The 19,908-nt window shown below is 37.6% G+C and overlaps 2 protein-coding genes and 1 pseudogene across 2 annotated transcripts; all 3 read left to right on the forward strand.

Annotated features, from left to right (window-relative positions):
* Positions 1–663: 663 nt before the first annotated feature.
* On the forward strand, positions 664–3,394 carry LOC110173296 (C3a anaphylatoxin chemotactic receptor-like). Its single transcript, XM_020939291.2, has 3 exons — positions 664–1,060; positions 1,787–1,938; positions 2,517–3,394. The coding sequence occupies exons 2-3, from the start codon at positions 1,789–1,791 to the stop codon at positions 3,306–3,308; spliced, it is 942 nt and encodes a 313-aa protein (XP_020794950.2). The 5' UTR covers positions 664–1,060; positions 1,787–1,788; the 3' UTR covers positions 3,309–3,394.
* Positions 3,395–8,207: 4,813 nt separating this feature from the next.
* Positions 8,208–9,737, forward strand: LOC110173297 (C3a anaphylatoxin chemotactic receptor-like; annotated as a pseudogene).
* Positions 9,738–12,356: 2,619 nt separating this feature from the next.
* On the forward strand, positions 12,357–19,815 carry LOC129410167 (C3a anaphylatoxin chemotactic receptor-like). Its single transcript, XM_055157684.1, has 3 exons — positions 12,357–12,587; positions 17,040–17,164; positions 17,783–19,815. The coding sequence occupies exons 1-3, from the start codon at positions 12,500–12,502 to the stop codon at positions 18,566–18,568; spliced, it is 999 nt and encodes a 332-aa protein (XP_055013659.1). The 5' UTR covers positions 12,357–12,499; the 3' UTR covers positions 18,569–19,815.
* The last annotated feature ends 93 nt before the right edge of the window (positions 19,816–19,908 follow it).

Consider the following 19,908-nt stretch of genomic DNA (forward strand, 5'->3'; position numbering starts at 1 on the left):
CTTCATGACATCAAAAGGTGCACCAGAGTATTTTGAGGTTTAGAGATGTAGACAGACTAATAATAGGAGGAAAAAAAGGTATGATTATGAGGAGGTAACAACTTTATAACATGGCTAAAAGTTCACAAGAGTCCATTTTGTGTAGTACAGGATCTTTAAGGAATAATACATTTGTCACATCACAGGTGACAGGTTAGACTAGCCATTTCACTACAACTAAACACAATTATATTTAAGATTTTACTTATAAAATTGCCAAATCTTTGCTATTTATTTTTTGGTTATAGGGTTATCATGTTACTTCCTGGTTGGACCAGGTAACCATTCTGTAAACAAGGGCCAACGCTTGTCTAATTTACACATTAGTTATTATAGTTAAATATAAATAATATGTATTTATGACAACACCTTTACATTCTTGAATTAATCTTTACACTCACTGAAAAAATGTGCATAAATCCGTCTCTTCATTTTGAATGGAATTTTGATGGAATTCCCCAACTTCTCATCACAAACTGCCAAACTTCCACTATTACAATACAAAGTAAGAGACTAAACACAGAGCAGATAGACAATACTCATTGAGATCTCAGGGCTTTCTGTACATGTGTTCATACAGACACTGGTGTTTGCTTTTCAGTATTCTGCACTGGCATTCAGGAATCATTTACAAAAGGATTGGAAACTAAAAGAACTGGTTTCCAAAGACCAGTTTAAATGAATGCTGAAAGGTTTGAAAATGAGATCTATGGTTTGGAATAAATTAATAATTGTGATTGCTGTCATGGATAAGACTCCTTAAATAAATAAAAACTTAAATAAAAATAAAAACAATCTGAGATAAACACTTAAATTTCCTTTTTAATTGGCAAATTCCAAATAAAGACCAACACTATGTATCTGTATGTCTTTTCCGTTTCTTATAAGAAAACCTCACTGTGCTGATATGAGCCCTAAAGATAAAGTGTGAACGTTCACGTCCTGTGTTAGAACACTGATGCATCACAGAGGAGCACACACTGAAACCCATTTTTATGGAAACTCCATATCACAGAAACAGGTAGGAAGTGCTGCTCCATGTACATGCTTTATTTTGTATTAAATGTATGGACACAGTAAATACAATATGCTTTATTCATACTTCAGGCCTGTTTTTTATATATATATTTATGTATTTTTATCCTTACAATTTATGGATCCCTATAATTTGATTTTAATCATTTCTTTTAAGGTGCACTCTGTAACTTTTTTGGTGAGGGTCTGTTTCTGATGTTATTGCCTAAGACACTGTGCTTATGTCTGTTATATATTGTAATTATACTCTATGACACTTGTGAATCATTATGTGATAATTTGCACATTTTAAACATCAACATTTATTCTTAAAAAGACTTAATAAAAGAAACAAATCCACTGACTTCTGCATTAGAAAACTGCAATGCCCAACTAGAGCTAACATCACTGTAAACATCATCAATGTCAAATGATTAATGATTATAAAATATGTGATTAAAGATTGCTCACATGCACAAATCACTCCAAATAGCTAAATAATAGTAAATGATATCGAAGGGAAACAACTATAAGGGGACTCGTCTCTTCACAGATGTGGTGGCAAGATAGATAAGTACAATGAGCATTTCAGACAAAACAATGACATCAGACCAACAGAAAAGTAACTTAGTGCACCTTAATATGGTGGCATGTGAAGAGTAACCTTTCCATATAGAAAAACATTATAGAAGAAGTATGTATTCTAATAATCTGCCCTTGTCTTTCTCTGTAGCCATGTTTGCTAACTCCTTTGTAGCAGCCAGCCGGCCCGTGGACATAAATGTGGTCTCCGTCTGGGTGAGTGTGGCCCTCGAGGTTGTCACTGTGGTCTTGGGCATTTGCGGAAACTCAGCAGTGATCTACGTTGCTGCACTCCAAATCAAGGTGTGTAAACCAGCTGTGCAGTGTAGGGCATCTGGGTTATAGACAGGAACACAGCAGACTGTGTTAAAGGTGAACTATGTCACTTTTGCCATGGAGGGTCAGCCAATTGTTTCTATGGAGACGCTTTTGCTTTGCCTGAAATGTCCCAGTTTCAGTATGGCATCTGTCTATATCTGTGATTTGGCAGGTGACGCTACCCTGCCAAAAAAGGTAGGATCTGTGGAGAGGTGTCCGGATAGAAACACTGTATTTTAGAACTGAAAAAAAAAAAAAACAAAAAAAAACTGCAGACTCACCAATAACATGTCCATGGATACCAGCAGGTGCACCTGTAACACAGTTTAGAATAGTTTGAGAAAGCTTCAGACAGAACAGTGCCTCCAGTTATCTAAGGTTATGGTACAATTTAATATTTTTGTCGCTGAAATGTTTTTATTTGCTTTATTAGCTTATTTGCCAAATGCATTTCCATGAAAAAAAATCTTATGTTACTTGACTGTGAAGCTCAGTCAATAGTGTAATATGTTTTGTGCAATAACATGATTTGATGTGTTATGATGGACCTTTCTCTCTTCCAGACCAAAGTCACAAATGTGTGGCTGGTGAACCTGGCCATAGCAGACCTGATCTTCTGCTTCACCAGGATCTTTGGCATCTCCTACAAACTCCTCTCCGACCATTGGCCTTTTGGAGTCTTCATCTGCAAATTCACCGGCTTCTTTAAATACACCAACATGTTCTGCTCGGTGTTCCTTCTGGCTGTGATCAGTCTGGACAGAGCTCTCTGTGTTCAGAGACCATTTTTCATCAAAACAGAGCGCACTCTTTTTGTGGCTCGATTGGTCGCTGTGTGTGTGTGGGCTCTCGCTATCGTTCTCAGTATCCCTTATTTTATGCATCGCCAAATCTACCTGGGCACTAACAACAAAACTAAGTGCTCTATAGAAAAAGACCAGAACGCCAAATTCTACCTGTTCTGGCTTCGTTTTGTGTGTGGCTTCCTGTTGCCTTTTGTGGTCATTCTTGTGTGTTATATTCTGACCGGTTTAGGAATCAAACGTACAAATACTAATAGGTCCAGGAAATTGCGCTCCCTGAAGATCTTGGTGATTCTGGTCATCGCTTTCTTCCTGTGCTGGGCTCCGTACCACTGTCTCCAGCTTTTCAGAATGGCCGACAGATATACAGAGGTTTTGAAGCCTTGGCAACGCATCACCAGTGCCATAGGGTACTTCAACAGCTGTGTGAACCCAATACTGTATTACTGTTTGGGGGCGGGGCTAGGGGGATGCTTCAGGCACCGTTTACACAGAGTGTACAGCAGAGCAATGGCCGACGTCACAGAAGAAGAAGCCTGTCAAGGGAAATGATTCTTTTTTCAGTGAGGACAAAAACGATCACTGCTCCATGAATATGATATGATCTATCTTCATCAAATTAAAAGTGTATTTGTTTATATGGAGCCCCATTATTTGCCTGGGAGCCTGGGGTCCACTATCAAAACATCTTGGTCCAGCCTTACGTGTGTTGACTTTTCTGGTAAAAAAGACTTAACTGTCACTAATACCATGATCATAATACCAATAGAGAATGTTGAGGTGTCACTGCAGCGATCATCAACATTGGTGTATATATCATTGGTGTATATATGATCTATGCATGACCTTAACTTTTGACCTGATATGTTACAATAACTCTAGTGGGTACATTCATAATCTGGGATAAATTATGAAGATTTGAAGTAGTGACCAGTAGGCAGGTAGGCTTAATGGCATTTTTGCATGACATTCTAGCCAGTAAAGGAAGTAAGTAAACAACCGCTATCAGCCTTTAGCGGTAAATGCGTGTTTGTATATTATATTATATGTGTAAATACAATAATATATTATATAATAATTTTTATAATAATATAAAAATCACAAGTCTTCACAAATAAATGTCCTTTCAATCCTGACTCAAAACAATTGTCCGTAAATAATATAATATTATAATCAAGTATGTTGACAGAAGCTGCGTGTGTAAACAAGCGTAAACATGAGTTGGGGGTGCGTTCAGGGGCAGTACGGTGTCACATACACAGACCAGTTACTCTGCAGATAAGTATTTATGCAGCACCACATATTAGGACATTTATCTGTCTGTAAATTGGATTAAATGGACATAATATAGAGAGTGTAAACTTTATAATGAGGTGTAACATGCCCACGTGGACTATCGGCCAATATCGGCAAGATTTAAGTCGATAGCCGATATGTCTCTAAGTGCCCATATCGGCCGATAATATCTGCCAACTGACATATCGGTCGGGCCCTAATCTGTATATTGTACAGTGGAGCCAAGAGGCTGATAGCAACATCCAACAATCATTCATTTCAATAGATGAAACCATTATGTCATGTCTGTTATTTTGCACATATATGGTCACCCCCAGTAACGTAGCATAGTCGCTCAAGGCCCCGGTGCAAGTCTGATAGAGCTTTAATGTGGAAATGATATCTATTATTTAAATTGGATTGATCTAAAACTGTGGGAGGCAAACTGTAAATGTTTAAATGAACAATGTGCAAAGCATTTTTGGCATAATTTTACCATTTACTGGTTTAGTGTCACCATGACTGTAAATATAAATGGACAGAGCTAATGTGCTAGCTGCCGCGTTCTCTTTGAGGGAGATCACATGCGGGATGAAGTTATTAAGTTTGAGCAGATAAATGCAGTGGTTAAATCCAGTTTTTATCACTTGCAGCTTTTATCTAGACTCAAACTGGTTTTATCTTTTAGTGATTTAGAGCAGGTGATCCAGGCTTTTACCTTTACACATCTTGACTACTGTAATGCTCTGTACACTGAGATGAGCCAAACTAATCTGTCACTCTTACAGTTAGTTAAAAATTCTGCAGCACGTCTTTTAACCGGCACACGTCATAAAGATCACATTACACCTATTTTATCCTCATTGCACTGGCTCTCCATTTTAGAGTTCATTTGAAAATGTTATTGTTTTTAAAGCACTTCATAGACTGGCCCCAACGTACATCTCAGACGTCACTGGCCCCTACACTCCTTCATGTGCTCTTGATGTCCGAGGGCTAGCTCCAACTGACAGCTCTGTGTCAACAGGATTTAGAGGCATGATGAAAACAGCACTGACCACAGCACACTGGAGATGTTTCACCGAAGCCATTAAAAAATAATAATAATGCCTGTGTGTTGAAATGGAAATGCAATACTTATGTTTTAAAAAAAAAGGGCTTAAATAGCTTCCTACTTGCTTGATTTTGGATGGGACAGTCTTTGAGATCCCAGGACTTTATGTACAAGTGTTCACGCACAAACCAGTGTTGCCAGATTGGGCAGGTGCCCACCCATTTGGGCTTCTTTTGACTACGTCGGATGGGGATGGGAAGCCTTAGGTGGGCAATATTTGGGCCACTTTCAACAAGTTTAGGCGTTATTTTGTTATCACACCAATCAACAAGATAGGCAATAACGCAATAACATGAGGAACCATATGGGACTTTCACTCCTGTCCAGTCTTATGGAAAAATGCTCCGGCCTGTGCACAAATGAATGGACTTCCGCTACGTTCAGCTGTTGTAGAGATTCAGTTCTTCGATATATGAGTATTCAGGTTCTGTGTTTGCAGCTGTTCTTGCAGTAGCCTATGGCTATAGCTGACCATTGAAGATACTTATTTTTATGTGAGATGAAAATACTGTTCTACATTTTACCAAAGGTTTTACATAACTGGCAATGTTTTTAAAAAGCATGCAACGTGTTTATACATCTATTAGGCTAAATGACAATTTTTCTGTGACAAATGAAAATACTGTTTTACATTTAACATGTTTTCTTAATACTGGTAATGTTTTTTTTAAAAAGCCTACAGATTAAGTAGCCTTTTATTTAAATATTAAATGTCCTTTTTGCTATGATAAATGAAAATGCTGTTCTACATTTAATATGTTTTCTCACTATTGCCAATGTTTTCAAACAGCCAAACAATGAATTGCATACGTTTATTCAAAGATTAACTGTTTTCCAGTGTTGTTGGGTGGGTTTTTGAAGGAGAATGGGCAGAAAACTCTAAACCTATCTGACAACACTGTCAGAAACTGGTGTGTGCGTTTCAGTACTCTGCACCAACGTCCAGGAATAATTTACAAAAGGACTGGAAACTAAAAGAACTGGTTTCCATAGGACAGTTTAAATGAATGCTGAAACATTTGAAAAGGAGATGTATGGTTTGCAACAAATTCTTGTGATTGTTTAAATGGTGATGTAATGCTGTCATTGACAAGACTCCCTTGACTTTTCTGGTTAAATAAATAAAATAAAAATAAAAACAACCTGCCATAAGCACTTAAATTTCCTTTTTTTATTGACAAATTTCAAATAAAGACCAACACTATATAGCTGTATGCCTTTTCCGTTTGATATAAGAAAACCTCACTGTGCTGATATGAGCCCTAAAGATAGTGTGAATGATCACATCAGGCTGAGAGGCTCAGAACACTGGTGCAACACAGAGGAGCACACACTGAAACCCATTTTTATGGAAACTCCATATCACAGAAACAGGTAGGATGTGCTGCTCCATGTACATGCTTTATTTTGTATTAAATGTATGGACACAGTAAATACAATATGCTTTAGTCCTTCTTATATATTTTATCTACTTGTATCCATACAGTTTAGTGATGTCTATATTTAGATTTTAGATATTTCTATAAAAGTGCACTATGTAACATATTTTGTGGTAGTGGGCTTCTTGATGGTCTCCATGGTGATCTTATTGCCTAGGATGTTCAGCAGTATGGCACTAAAGAAGACATACTGTGCTTGTGTCTGTTAAATAGTTATAATCTAACACCCTTGGATGATCATGTTATAATTTAGACATTTGAAATTACAATATTGACCTAAAACAGTTTAATAAAAGAAACAAGCTCACTGACTTATGAGTCAGAAAACCACCTTGCCCATTGGGAGCTGACTTCACCGTAAAAGTCATGACAACAAAGAGTTGACAACTCCAGTAAAGATGAATAGCTCCACATCACACTAGCAAGCAGCAGATTTAAAAAATTATATTTATGTATTTGTACCAAAATGACTGAGATGATAAAATGCTGTTGAATTGATTGGCAACATGGCATTTTGAAACTTATTAAAGTGATTAAAGATTGTCCAAACATGCAGACTTTTTTCTAAATACAACTTTGAGAGTGTAAATGGAGACGGAGAACAACTCTTACATGTTTAAACTGATCTATTGTGTACTTATTGGATTATAGGAGTTCTTACTGATAAAGAACACCCTAAAAAATATGCATTAATACTTTGAACAGGCACACCTCTCTATAGATGTGACATGTAACTTGCTCTGGTGTCACCTGCTTCTTTTCCTGGAGATCATCAGAAAAGTAACTTAGTGCACCTTTAATATGGTGGTATGTTAAGAGTAACCTTGGATTGGAGTACAGTCTGTAGAGAAACAGATGTGGACCAAGCGTATAATAATAACTTTTTACATATATTCCTGTCTTTATATAATAAACATTGCCCAGTCATAGAACTCAGTGTAAACAGCAAATGTACAAACAGCTCTTGACTAACTAAAGGAATAATTAATGCTGGTAAAAAGAAAAATAATCTGTATAAAAATAATTAAGTTAAAAACTAAATAAGCAGAACAAAGATATAAGAAGTACAAAAATATATTAACAGACATAATTAGAGCAAGCAAGCAATTATATTATAAGAAAATATTATATGAACATAGAAACAATATAAAAGGAACTCGGGGAACACTGAACAGACGAATTAAACAAGGACCTATGAAGGTAACATATCCTGACTATTGCATTGACATAAATGATGAAATTGAAAACACAAATGATGTTGTAAATCGTTTCAGTATTTTATTTATTTTTTTTTTATTTTTTTTTTTTGTAATTGTTGGCCCAGTGTTGGCAGGAAAAAATTCCAGATCAGGCAACTTTACAGTGTCACCAAAATGTTGAAAGAAATCCACACTCCTTTATAGGCCAGTTTTTTTGTTTTTTTTTTGTTTTGTTTTTTAAATTTTTTGTTGTTATTTCTGCTATGATTTCATTAGTGTTATATGTTCCACTGGAAAAGAATGTACATTTCTTACTTGCCCAAAATAAATACATAAATCTAATCTAATCTAACCTTTCGATATAGAAACACATAATGGAATAAATATGTATTCTAATAATCTGCCCTTGTCTTTCTCTGTAGCCATGTTTGCTAACTCGTCTGTGGTAGGCAGTCGGCCCATGGACATGAATGCTGTCTCAGTGTGGGTGAGTGTGACCCTCCAGGTTGTCACTGTGGTCCTGGGGATCGGTGGAAACTCAGCAGTGATCTACGTTGCTGCACTCCAAATCAAGGTGTGTAAACCAGCTGTGCAGTGTAGGGCATCTGGGTTATAGACAGGAACACAGCAGACTGTGTTAAAGGTGAACTATGTCACTTTTACCATGAAGGGTCTGCCACCTGTTTCTATGGAGATGCTTTTGCTTTGCCTGAAGTGTCCCACAATATGACATCTGTCTTTATTGATGAAGGCAGGTGACACTGCTTTGCCAAATCACAGTTAGGATCTGCGGAGAGGTGTCCTTGCTCATAGTAACACTGTATTTTAGCACTGAAAAAAGAAAACACTGAATAAATGTACAATAGGTACTGTAAGTTTAATGCCATATTGTGGAGAACTCCAGACCAAACAATAATATTTCTATAGATACCAGCAGGTGTAAATGTAACACAGCTTAGAATAGTTTCACAGAATTTCAAACAGAACAGTGCCTCCATTTACCTTGACCTATCTAAAGTAAAGGTACAATTTAATGGCTACGTAGTTGAAATGTTTTTTGTTTTTGTTTTTTTAGCTTTATCAGTGTGTTTGCTGGGTTACATTTTCATCGACCTTTCTCTCTTCCAGACCAAAGTCACAAACGTGTGGCTGGTGAACCTGGCCATAGCAGACCTGATCTTCTGCTTCACCAGGATCTTTGGCATCTCCTACAAACTCCTCTCCGACCATTGGCCTTTTGGCAACTTCCTCTGCAAATTCACCGGCTTCTTCAAATACACCAACATGTTCTCTTCAGTGTTCCTTCTGGCTGTGATCAGTCTGGACAGAGCTCTCTGTGTTCAGAGACCATTTTTCATCAAAACAAAACGCACTCTTTTTGTGGCTCGATTGGTCGCTGTGTGTGTGTGGGCTCTTGCTATCATTCTCAGTATCCCTTATTTTATACATCGCCAAATGTACATAGACAAGAAGAACAAAACTAAGTGCTCCCTTAACGACGGGAAGGGGGCGAGTGCCAGATTCTACCTGTACTGGCTTCGGTTTATGTGTGGCTTCCTTTTGCCTTTTGTGGTCATTCTTGTGTGTTATATTCTGACCGGTTTAGGAATCAAACGTACACATATCCCCCAGGAAATTGCGCTCCTTGAAGATCTTGGTGATTCTGGTCATCGCTTTCTTCCTGTGCTGGGCTCCGTATCACTGTCTCCAGCTTTTCAAAATGACTGACAGATATACGCAGGTCTTGAAGCCTTGGCAGCGCATCACCAGTGCCATAGGGTACTTCAACAGCTGTGTGAACCCAATACTGTATTACTGTTTCGGGGCGGAGCTGGGGGGATGCTTCAGGCACCGCATGAACAACAATGGCCTGCATCATAGAGGAAGAAACCAGGCAAGGGAAATGAGTCTTTTTTCAATAAAGACAAAAACTATCACTGACCCACATATATGAGGTCTTATGAAGTTTATGAGCAGCAATCGATGGACTTCAAAACACCACAAAGGACTAAGATCTTTATGTTTTGAGTTTTCTTGGTTTGAGGGTCTTTAAGCAGCAGCAGCTTATGCAGAAGCAGCACTTACAATCAAAACCTTTATTGTTGTTACCAGAAATTCAGTGTGCAGTGACAATACAGACAACAGACTATTTGAACATAACATTAAGGCACAGAGGACACTGCTGATTTAAGAAATCAACAAACAGCAACCAGATAGACAATATTCTTTGAGATCTCAGGGCTTTCTGTACAAGTGTTCACAGAAACTGATGTGTGCTTTTCAGTATTCTGCATCGACATCCAGGAATCATTTACAAAAGGACTGGAAACTAAAAGAACTGGTTTCCATAGGCCAGTTTAAATGAGTGCTGAAACATTTGAAAATGAAATCTATGGTTTGTAACAAATTCTTGTGATTGTTTAAATGTATGATGATGTACAGCTTGATCTGTCGTGGCCAAGACTCCCTTAAATAAAGGACAAATAAAAAATAATTAAATTAATAAAAACAACACCTGCCATATGCACTTAAATTTCCTGGATGCCTTTTCCGTTTCATGTAAGAAAACCTCACTGTGCTGATATGAGCCCTAAAGATAAAGTGTGAATGTTCACATCCTGTGTCAGAACACTGATGCATCACAGAGGAGCACACACTGAAACACATTTTTATGGAAATTTCATATCACAGAAACAGGTAAGAAGTGCTGCTCCATGTACATGCTTTATTTTGTATTAAATGTACGGACACAGTAAATACAATATGTTTTAGTCCTTCTTATATATTTTATCTACTTGTATCCATACAGTTTAGTGATGTCTATATTTAGATTTTAGTTATTTCTATAAAAGTGCACTATGTAACATATTTTGTGGTAGTGGGCTTCTTGATGGTCTCCATGGTGATCTTATTGCCGAGGATGTTCAGCAGTATGGCACTAAAGAAGACATATTTGTGCTTGTGTCTGTTAAATAGTTATAATCTAACACCCTTGGATGATCATGTTATAATTTAGACATTTGAAATTACAATATTGACCTAAAACAGTTTAATAAAAGAAACAAGCTCACTGACTTATGAGTCAGAAAACCACCTTCCCCAGTGGGAGCTGACTTCACCGTAAAAGTCATGACAACAAAGAGTTGACATCTCCAGTAAAGATGAATAGCTCCACATCACACTAGCAAGCAGCAGATTTAAAAAATTATATTTATGTATTTGTACCAAAATGACTGAGATGATAAAATGCTGTTGAATTGATTGGCAACATGGCATTTTGAAACTTATTAAAGTGATTAAAGATTGTCCAAACATGCAGACTTTTTTCTAAATACAACTTTGAGAGTGTAAATGGAGACGGAGAACAACTCTTACATGTTTAAACTGATCTATTGTGTACTTATTGGATTATAGGAGTTCTTACTGATAAAGAACACCCTAAAAAATATGCATTCTTACTTTGAACAGGCACACCTCTCTATAGATGTGACATGTAACTTGCTCTGGTGTCACCTGCTTCTTTTCCTGGAGATCATCAGAAAAGTAACTTAGTGCACCTTTAATATGGTGGTATGTTAAGAGTAACCTTGGATTGGAGTACAGTCTGTAGAGAAACAGATGTGGACCAAGCGTATAATATCTTTTTACACAAATTCCTGTCTTTGTCTAATAAACATTGCCCAGTCATAGAACTCAGTGTAAACAACAAATGTACAAACAGCTCTTGACTAACTAAAGGAATAATTAATGCTGGTAAAAAGAAAAATAATCTGTATAAAAAAATAATAATTTAAAAACAAAATAAGCAGAACAAAGATATATGCAGTACAAAAATATATTGTAGGAAAAGTACAAAATAATTAAAAGCCTTTAATACCACATGGCAGATAAAGTTAAATACACCAACGTGTTTCGGCCCTTTGGCCTTCATCAGGGCAAACTGCAGTTTGCAATTATTTTGTACTTTTTGAGTGCCTCAGTTTTTTCCTACTTTGTATTTGAGACTGGTCCCTACACTGAAGAGCACCAAAAGAACAATTCTGCAAATTTTTTGCATATCCAAGTAGCACTCCTGTCCCCAGAGCTTTACAAAAATATATTAACAGACATAATTAGAGCAAGCAAGCAGTTATTTTATAAGAAAATATTATATGAACATAGAAACAATATAAAAGGAACTTGGGGAACACTGAATAGACTAAGGACCTGTTACAACCCAGTGCTAGGGACAAAGGAAAGTAACACAAACCAGATATGATGTAAAGTAAACGGCTTTTATAAAGTGAATGTAAGTAAGTACAATAACAAAAAAACTAAAAAAAAAAGTGTTTTACATTTGATAAATCAGATGTTTCCAAAGTTAACTAAACAACTCCTAAACTAAGGTAGCTAACATTAACCAAAAAAAAACAAAAACAACTGCCCAAGGACGGAACTAAACTGGCAAAACTAACAAAATTATAGGTCATTAATGACCCCTATAAATACACATTTTACAATATCAAAAGAGAGGCAACTAGTGAACGTCTGTAGATGTGAGGGGCGAACTGAAACTGTCATCCAGCCACCAGGAGGGACAGGCGCACAGGACTTTTATTGGTCGAAGCGATGGATGTGTAGGACAGAGGTTGGAGGAACAGGACGTCAATCCTCCAACCACAGCATAATGGACATCAGAACCAGCTCACAGCGACGGAACCACGCCCCACCAATCAGATGTCAGGTACCACACAGGATATGCAAATATGGAAGATATACGCGGTAAAACAAATGGGGAGTGCCAGGCGATGCAGGACCTATGAAGGTAACATATCCTGACAATTTCATTGACATAAATGATGAAATTCAAAATACAAATGATGTTATAAATTGTTTTAGTATTTTATTATTATTATTATTATTTTATTTTTTTTGTAAATGTTGGCCCAGTGTTGGCAGCAAAAATTCCAGATCAGCCAACTTTACAGTGTAACCAAAATATTGAAAGAAATCCACACTCCAACATCGTTCTTAAGTGTAAAAGTAAACTATCCAAAGATTGTCATGACATAGACATGGTACTAGTTAAAAAAGTAATAAAAAATATTTGTTAAGCCCCTTACCCATATCTGCAACTTATCCTTTCAGTCAGGGCGTTTCCCAAACAAAATGAAAACTGCAAAAGTAATTCCATTATTCAAGAGTGAAAACAAACATAGTTTCACAAACTATAGACCAATTTCCCTACTGCCACAGTTTTCAAAAATCCTTGAAAAACTCTTCAACTCACGTCTCGAAAAGTTTCTTTACAAACATCAAATAATTAATGAAGGACAATATGGGTTTAGGACACAAAAAACTGCCTCAATGGCAAAAACTGATGCAATAGAGCAGGGGTGTCAAAGACAAATGGACAGGTGCCCGAATGAAAAAATTAGCTACAAGCCGAGGGCCGGACTGATCGAATATTCATTGAAAAAAATTTCAATGGCTGCACATAGTCTAGTAAACCTAACTGAACCTACTGAAAACCTAACAAATATATTACTATATGATCGGATCGGATAAAGCAATATTTTCTTATGGCTCTGTCCCTTTTTTACAAGCTGCTTCTTTTAGATTGATAGACAGCTGGTCTACACGCTCAGCAATGGTGTTTCTACTCAGGCTCACATTTAAAAAGAGTTGCCTTTTGTCTGGGCAAACTGCGTTACAAACTTTAAGCATACAGTTTTTGATAAAATCCCCCTCTGTAAATGGCCGGGCTGATTTTGCGGGCCGGTTCTAATAATAAATCAGTATATCATCCCGGGGGCCATAGAAAACCCTCTCCGGCCAGATGCGGCCCGCGGGCCTTGACTCTGACATATAGAGGGAATCACAAATGCACTAGATGACAAAAAATATGCTGCCGGTATTTTTATTGACCATAAGAAAGCCTTTGATACTATCAAACACTCAATATTGCTACATAAACTTAAGCAATATGGTATTAGAGGGGTAGCTGGGAATTGGTTGAAAAGTTATCTAACAGAAAGGGTGCAATATGTTCAAATGGGAAAGTGTACATCAAAAAACCCTGGAATTGCTTGTGGAATCCCCCAGGGGTCTGTTCTGGGACCAAAATTATTCAATATATACATAAATGATATACTTACTGTATCTCAGTGACTAAAACTTATACTCTTTGCAGACGACACCAACATATTTTATGGTAGTCACAATTATAATGAGCTCATAAGTACTCTAAATGAGGAGCTAAACAAAAGTTAAAAGTGGATGGAGGTCAATAAATTGTCATTAAACTTGAGTAAGACCAAGGCAATGATGTTTGGCAATGACAAGATTAACACAAAGTTACCGATTATGATTGAAGGTGTCCAAATAGAAAATGTAAATTAAAATAAATTCCTGGGAGTTATAATAAACAGTAAATTATCATGGAAAGCCCACATTAGACATATACAAAATAAAATGTCCAAAGTCTTGCTATAGTAAACATAGTGAAATATTACCTTGGTACATTATACTCTTCATTGGTTCTCCCTTATTACACACACTGTGTTGAAGTGTGGGGGAACGCATACCATTGTACACTTCATCCATTAATTATATTACAGAAACAAACTTAACAAATTATCCATAAAGTTGGATTTTTAGAACACACCCATAATCTTTTTATCCAGTCCAAACTCCTGAAGATTCCTGACCTTGTCAAATAATATACACTGATAAGTTTATTTAGAGCACTGAACTATTTACTACCAAGTAATCCTCAAAGCTTGTTCAAAATGAGAGGGAGAACTTATAATTTTAGTGGGTATGGAAATTTCAAATTGCCCAATTTTGGAACTACCCGTAAAGGTTCTGTGTGTCTATATGTGGTGTAAAACTCTGGAACAGTCTGAATACATATCTCAAGCAACACCAAAATATCCATAAATTCAAGTTGTTATATAAACATATGGTCTGGTCACAGTATATAGAGAGTGTGTCTTAATATTAGAACACTACTGCCTTCTGTAGAGCCGCTTTATGCTTGTTGTTTCCTTAGCATTGCTTGTCTGTGCTCTCTGTTACCATTGTTGGTATTTTAAATTTTCCTTACCACTGTTGGAATCCTCATGTATTATTGCAATACAGCTATGTTACCAAACTATAACGTGACTCTTTGCTCACACTTGTAAATAGTTCATGTTGCTTAATATAAAAGGTCTGAAAAAAATCGAAAGAAAGCTCATTGTGTTTGATTAGAAGAGTGAGGGAGGTGGGATTAAATAAGTTTTCTTCTTATATGGAGTAAGAAAGCTTTCAAAAATATTTGTGCGCACAGAATAGAAATCTGTGCGTATTTGGGAAATCCGTGCATATTTGGCTGTAGTTGCGCATAAAATAAATACTTGTAAACTCTCAAATAAAATATTATGTGTATTTTATCCATCAGAATATGAATTGAAAAGTTACGACATCAAGAATTACAATCACGAAAAGAATATTTACGATTACGCTTTCATCAGTACGAATACGTATTCACAGACTGGACTTTACTGTCAAAAATACATCATCACTTCACAGACATTATTTATTGAGCAGTAGAAACATCGATCAAGATCAAGACTGTGCATGTTTAAGTTTGTAGCAGAGGGTAAAAACAGAGTAATGGCACAGCAAGGAGCTACAACAGCGACCGAGTGGATTAATTCAAATTTATTGTAAAAATGTCTTGTCTTGCCACATTGAATTCGGGAACTGAACACGGCTGTGTAATATTGTGTAGAAATACCTCCTCTGAACAGGAAATTGAACCTATATCTTAATAGATAACATAGTGGTAGCCAGTTGGCTAACATCAGACGTAGCGTTATCCCAGGGCTAATTAACAAATATCTGCATTTTCTGCATGTTTACATTAAAACATTCACAGCTACAGCCACAGCGAGCGTCAGTCAGTCTTAACCTTCATCTCAGCTGCATTTCTCACATGAAATGTGACCAAAAGTTACTCAGGATGCTGAAATGTCCCAGTTTACACCAAACACTACCAAACTGTCCTGGTTACAGACAATGGGTTATATATGAGTTATAATGAACTAGGAAATCAATCCACGCCACGAAACGGTGACATTATACTTACCGGTAAATACTGTGTACATACCAAGGTGTTGCCTGTAAACACGAACATTAATTGATGCTGGAAGCTGCATTAAACTGTAATGTGTAGCATTTCATTGGCTGTGACGTCTGTAACCAGGACAGTTTGGTTGTGTTTCGTGTAAACTGGGACATTTCAGCATCCCAAGGAACTTTTGGTCACATTTCTTGCAAGACATGCAGCTGAGATGAAGGTTAAGATGGACTGCTCGCTGTGGCTGTAGCCGTGAATGTTTTAATGTAAACATGCAGAAAACGCCGATATTTGCTAATTAGCCCTGGGATAACGTTACGTCTGATGTTAGCCAACTGGCTACCACTATGTGATCTACTAAGATATAGGTTCAATTTCCTGTTCAGAGGAGGTATTTCTACACAATATTACACAGCAGTGTTCAGTTCCCAAATTCAATGTGGCAAGACAAGACATTTTTACAATAAATTTGAATTAATCCACTCGGTCGCTGTTGTAGCTCCTTGCTGTGCCATTACTCTGTTTTTACCCTCTGCTACAAACTTAAACATGCACAGTCTTGATCTTGATCGATGTTTCTACTGCTCAATAAATAATGTCTGTGAAGTGATGATGTATTTTTGACAGTAAAGTCCAGTCTGTGAATACGTATTCGTACTGATGAAAGCGTAATCGTAAATATTCTTTTCGTGATTGTAATTCTTGATGTCGTAACTTTTCAATTCATATTCTGATGGATAAAATACACATAATATATTTTATGTATGACTGGACTCATTTGAGAATTTACAAATATTTATTTTATGTGCAACTACAGCCAAATATGCACAGATTTCCCAAATGCACACAGATTTCTATTCTGTGCACACAAATATTTTTGAAAGCTTTCTTACTCCATATTCTTCCCACTCCTTTTTGGACCTTTTTTGTTGTTGTTGTTGTTGTTGTTGTTGTTTCTGCTATGATTTCATTAATGTTATATGTTCCACTGTAAAAGAATGTAAATTTCTTACTTGCCCAAAATAAATACATTAATCTAATCTAATCTAATCTAACCTTTTGATATAGAAACACATTATGGAATAAATATGTATTCTAATAATCTGCCCTTGTCTTTCTCTGGGGCCATGTTTGGTAACTCGTCTGTGGTAGGCAGTCAACCCATGGACATAAATGCTGTCTCAGTGTGGGTGAGTGTGACCCTCCAGGTTGTCACTGTGGTTCTGGGGATCGGTGGAAACTCAGCAGTGATCTACGTTGCTGCGCTCCAAATCAAGGTGTGTAAACCAGCTGTGCAGTGTAGGGCATCTGGGTTATAGACAGGAACACAGCAGACTGTGTTAAAGGTGAACTATGTCACTTTTACCATGGAGGGTCAGCCACCTGTTTCTATGGAGATGCTTTTGCTTTTGCTGAAATGTCCCACAGTATGACATCTGTCTTTACTGATACAGGCAAGTGACACTGCCTCGCCAAATCACAGGTAGGATCTGTGGAGAGGTGTCCTTGCTCATAGAAACACTGTATTTTAACACTGAAAAAAACCCATACTGAATAAATGTATAATAGGTAAGTTTAATAGAATGAAATGCCATGTGGAAGACTGCAGACTAACCAATAACATGTCCATGGATACCAGCAGGTGCACCTGTAACACAGTTTAGAATAGTTTGAGAAAGCTTCAGACAGAACAGTGCCTCCAGTTAACTAAGGTAATGGTACAATGTAATGTTTTTGTAGCTGAAATGTTTTTATTAGCTTTATTAGCTTATTTGCCAAATGCATTTCCATGAAAAAATCTAACGTTACTTGACTGTGAAGCTCAGTCAATAGTGTAATATGTTTTGTGCAATAACATGATTTGATGTGTTATGATGGACCTTTATCTCTTCCAGACCAAAGTTACAAATGTGTGGCTGGTGAACCTGGCCATAGCAGACCTGATCTTCTGCTTCACCAGGATCTTTGGCATCTCCTACATACTCCTCTCCGACCATTGGCCTTTTGGAGTCTTCATCTGCAAATTCACCGGCTTCTTTAAATACACCAACATGTTCTGCTCGGTGTTCCTTCTGGCTGTGATCAGTCTGGACAGAGCTCTCTGTGTTCAGAGACCATTTTTCATCAAAACAGAGCGCACTCTTTTTGTGGCTCGATTGGTCGCTGTGTGTGTGTGGGCTCTCGCTATCGTTCTCAGTATCCCTAATTTTATGCATCGCCAAATCTACCTGGGCACTAACAACAAAACTAAGTGCTCTATAGAAAAAGACCAGAACGCCAAATTCTACCTGTTCTGGCTTCGTTTTACGTGTGGTTTCCTGTTGCCTTTTGTGGTCATTCTTGTGTGTTATATTCTGACCGGTTTAGGAATCAAACGTGCAAATACTAGAATGTTCAGGAAACTGCGCTCCTTGAAGATCTTGGTGATTCTGGTCATCGCTTTCTTCCTGTGCTGGGCTCCGTACCACTGTCTCCAGCTTTTCAGAATGGCCGACAGATATACAGAGGTTTTGAAGCCTTGGCAGCGCATCATCAGTGCCATAGGGTACTTCAACAGCTGTGTGAACCCAATACTGTATTACTGTTTGGGGGCGGGGCTAGGGGGATGCTTCAGGCACTGTGTGAACAACAACAGCCACATCACAGAGGTACAAAGCAGGCAAGGGAATGAGTCTTTTTAAAGTAAGGACAAAAACTATCACTGACCCACATATATGAGGTCTTATGAAGTTTATGAGCAGTAACCAATGGGCTTCAAAACACCACAAAGGACCAAGACCTTTACGTTTTGAGTTTTCTTGGTTTGAGGGTCTTTAAGCAGCAGCAGCTTATAAAGAAGCAGCACTCACAATCAAAACCTTTATTGTTGTTACCAGAAATTCAGTGTGCAGTGACAATACAGACAACTGACTATTTGAACATAACATTAAGGCACAGAGGACACTGCTGATTTAAGAAATCAACAAACAGCAACCAGATAGACAATATTCTTTGAGATCTCAGGGCTTTCTGTACAATTGTTCACAGAAACTGAGGTGTGCTTTTCAGTATCTGCATCGACATCCAGGAATCATTTACAAAAGGACTGGAAACTAAGGCTGCGTTCAGACTGCAGCCTGAAGTTCCCCAAATCCGATTTTTTGGCTTCTATGTGACCTGTATCCGATCTTTTAATGACAGTCTGAACGACACAAATCCGATTTTTTCAAATGCAACCCAGGCCACTTGGATATGTGGTCCTGAAACCGATACATATCTGATCTCTTGACATGTGACTTCAGTGTGAACGGCCAAAGCGCATTCATCCACCTACACGTTATCAACAAGCCACAAACGTCACTATTCTGCGCTGAAGTCGGCGAAAATTGTTAATGAACTGAAGAGAAGCACATCACCACTCACCACTCTTGGCTACGTCTCCGCATCCACACATTCCTTTCAACGGACGTCGCTGCCGCTGCCCCACAAAACACCACGGTCAAAAACCTCGTCCTTCTCCTTCTCAATCTCCTCCTTAAAACAAGTAAGTTGTTCATGTTCAGGCTCCAGTATGAGAGGAACTTTAAAATCGCCAGGTGCTCAATGCTCGCCTCCATGTTTGGACAACTTCCGTAAACACAAAGCACGCTCGCTGCAGTTGACGTAGTCGTGTCTCCAGTGCGCATGTGGGACACTTTCGGGCCGTTTACTGTTCACACTGGAGTTCACATACAAGTCGCATTTAATTGGAAATGTGAACGACCTCGCAAAACCATCGGATTTTACAAAAATATCCGAATTGAGCGTTAAGCCCTGCAGTCTGAACGTAGCCTAAAAGAACTGCTTTCCGTAGGCCAGTTCAAATTAATGCTGAATGGTTTGTAACAAATTCTTGTGATTGTTTAAATGTATGATGATGTACACCTTGATATGTCTTGGCCAAGACTCCCTTGACTTTTCTGGTTAAATGAAGGACAAATAAAATAAATAAATAAAATAAATAAATAAATAAAAACAACACCTGCCATATGCACTTAAATTT

Source organism: Boleophthalmus pectinirostris, unplaced genomic scaffold (assembly GCF_026225935.1).
Source record: "Boleophthalmus pectinirostris isolate CB_2022bp ecotype Guang Dong unplaced genomic scaffold, ASM2622593v1 HiC_scaffold_21, whole genome shotgun sequence".
Lineage (NCBI taxonomy): Eukaryota > Metazoa > Chordata > Actinopteri > Gobiiformes > Gobiidae > Boleophthalmus > Boleophthalmus pectinirostris.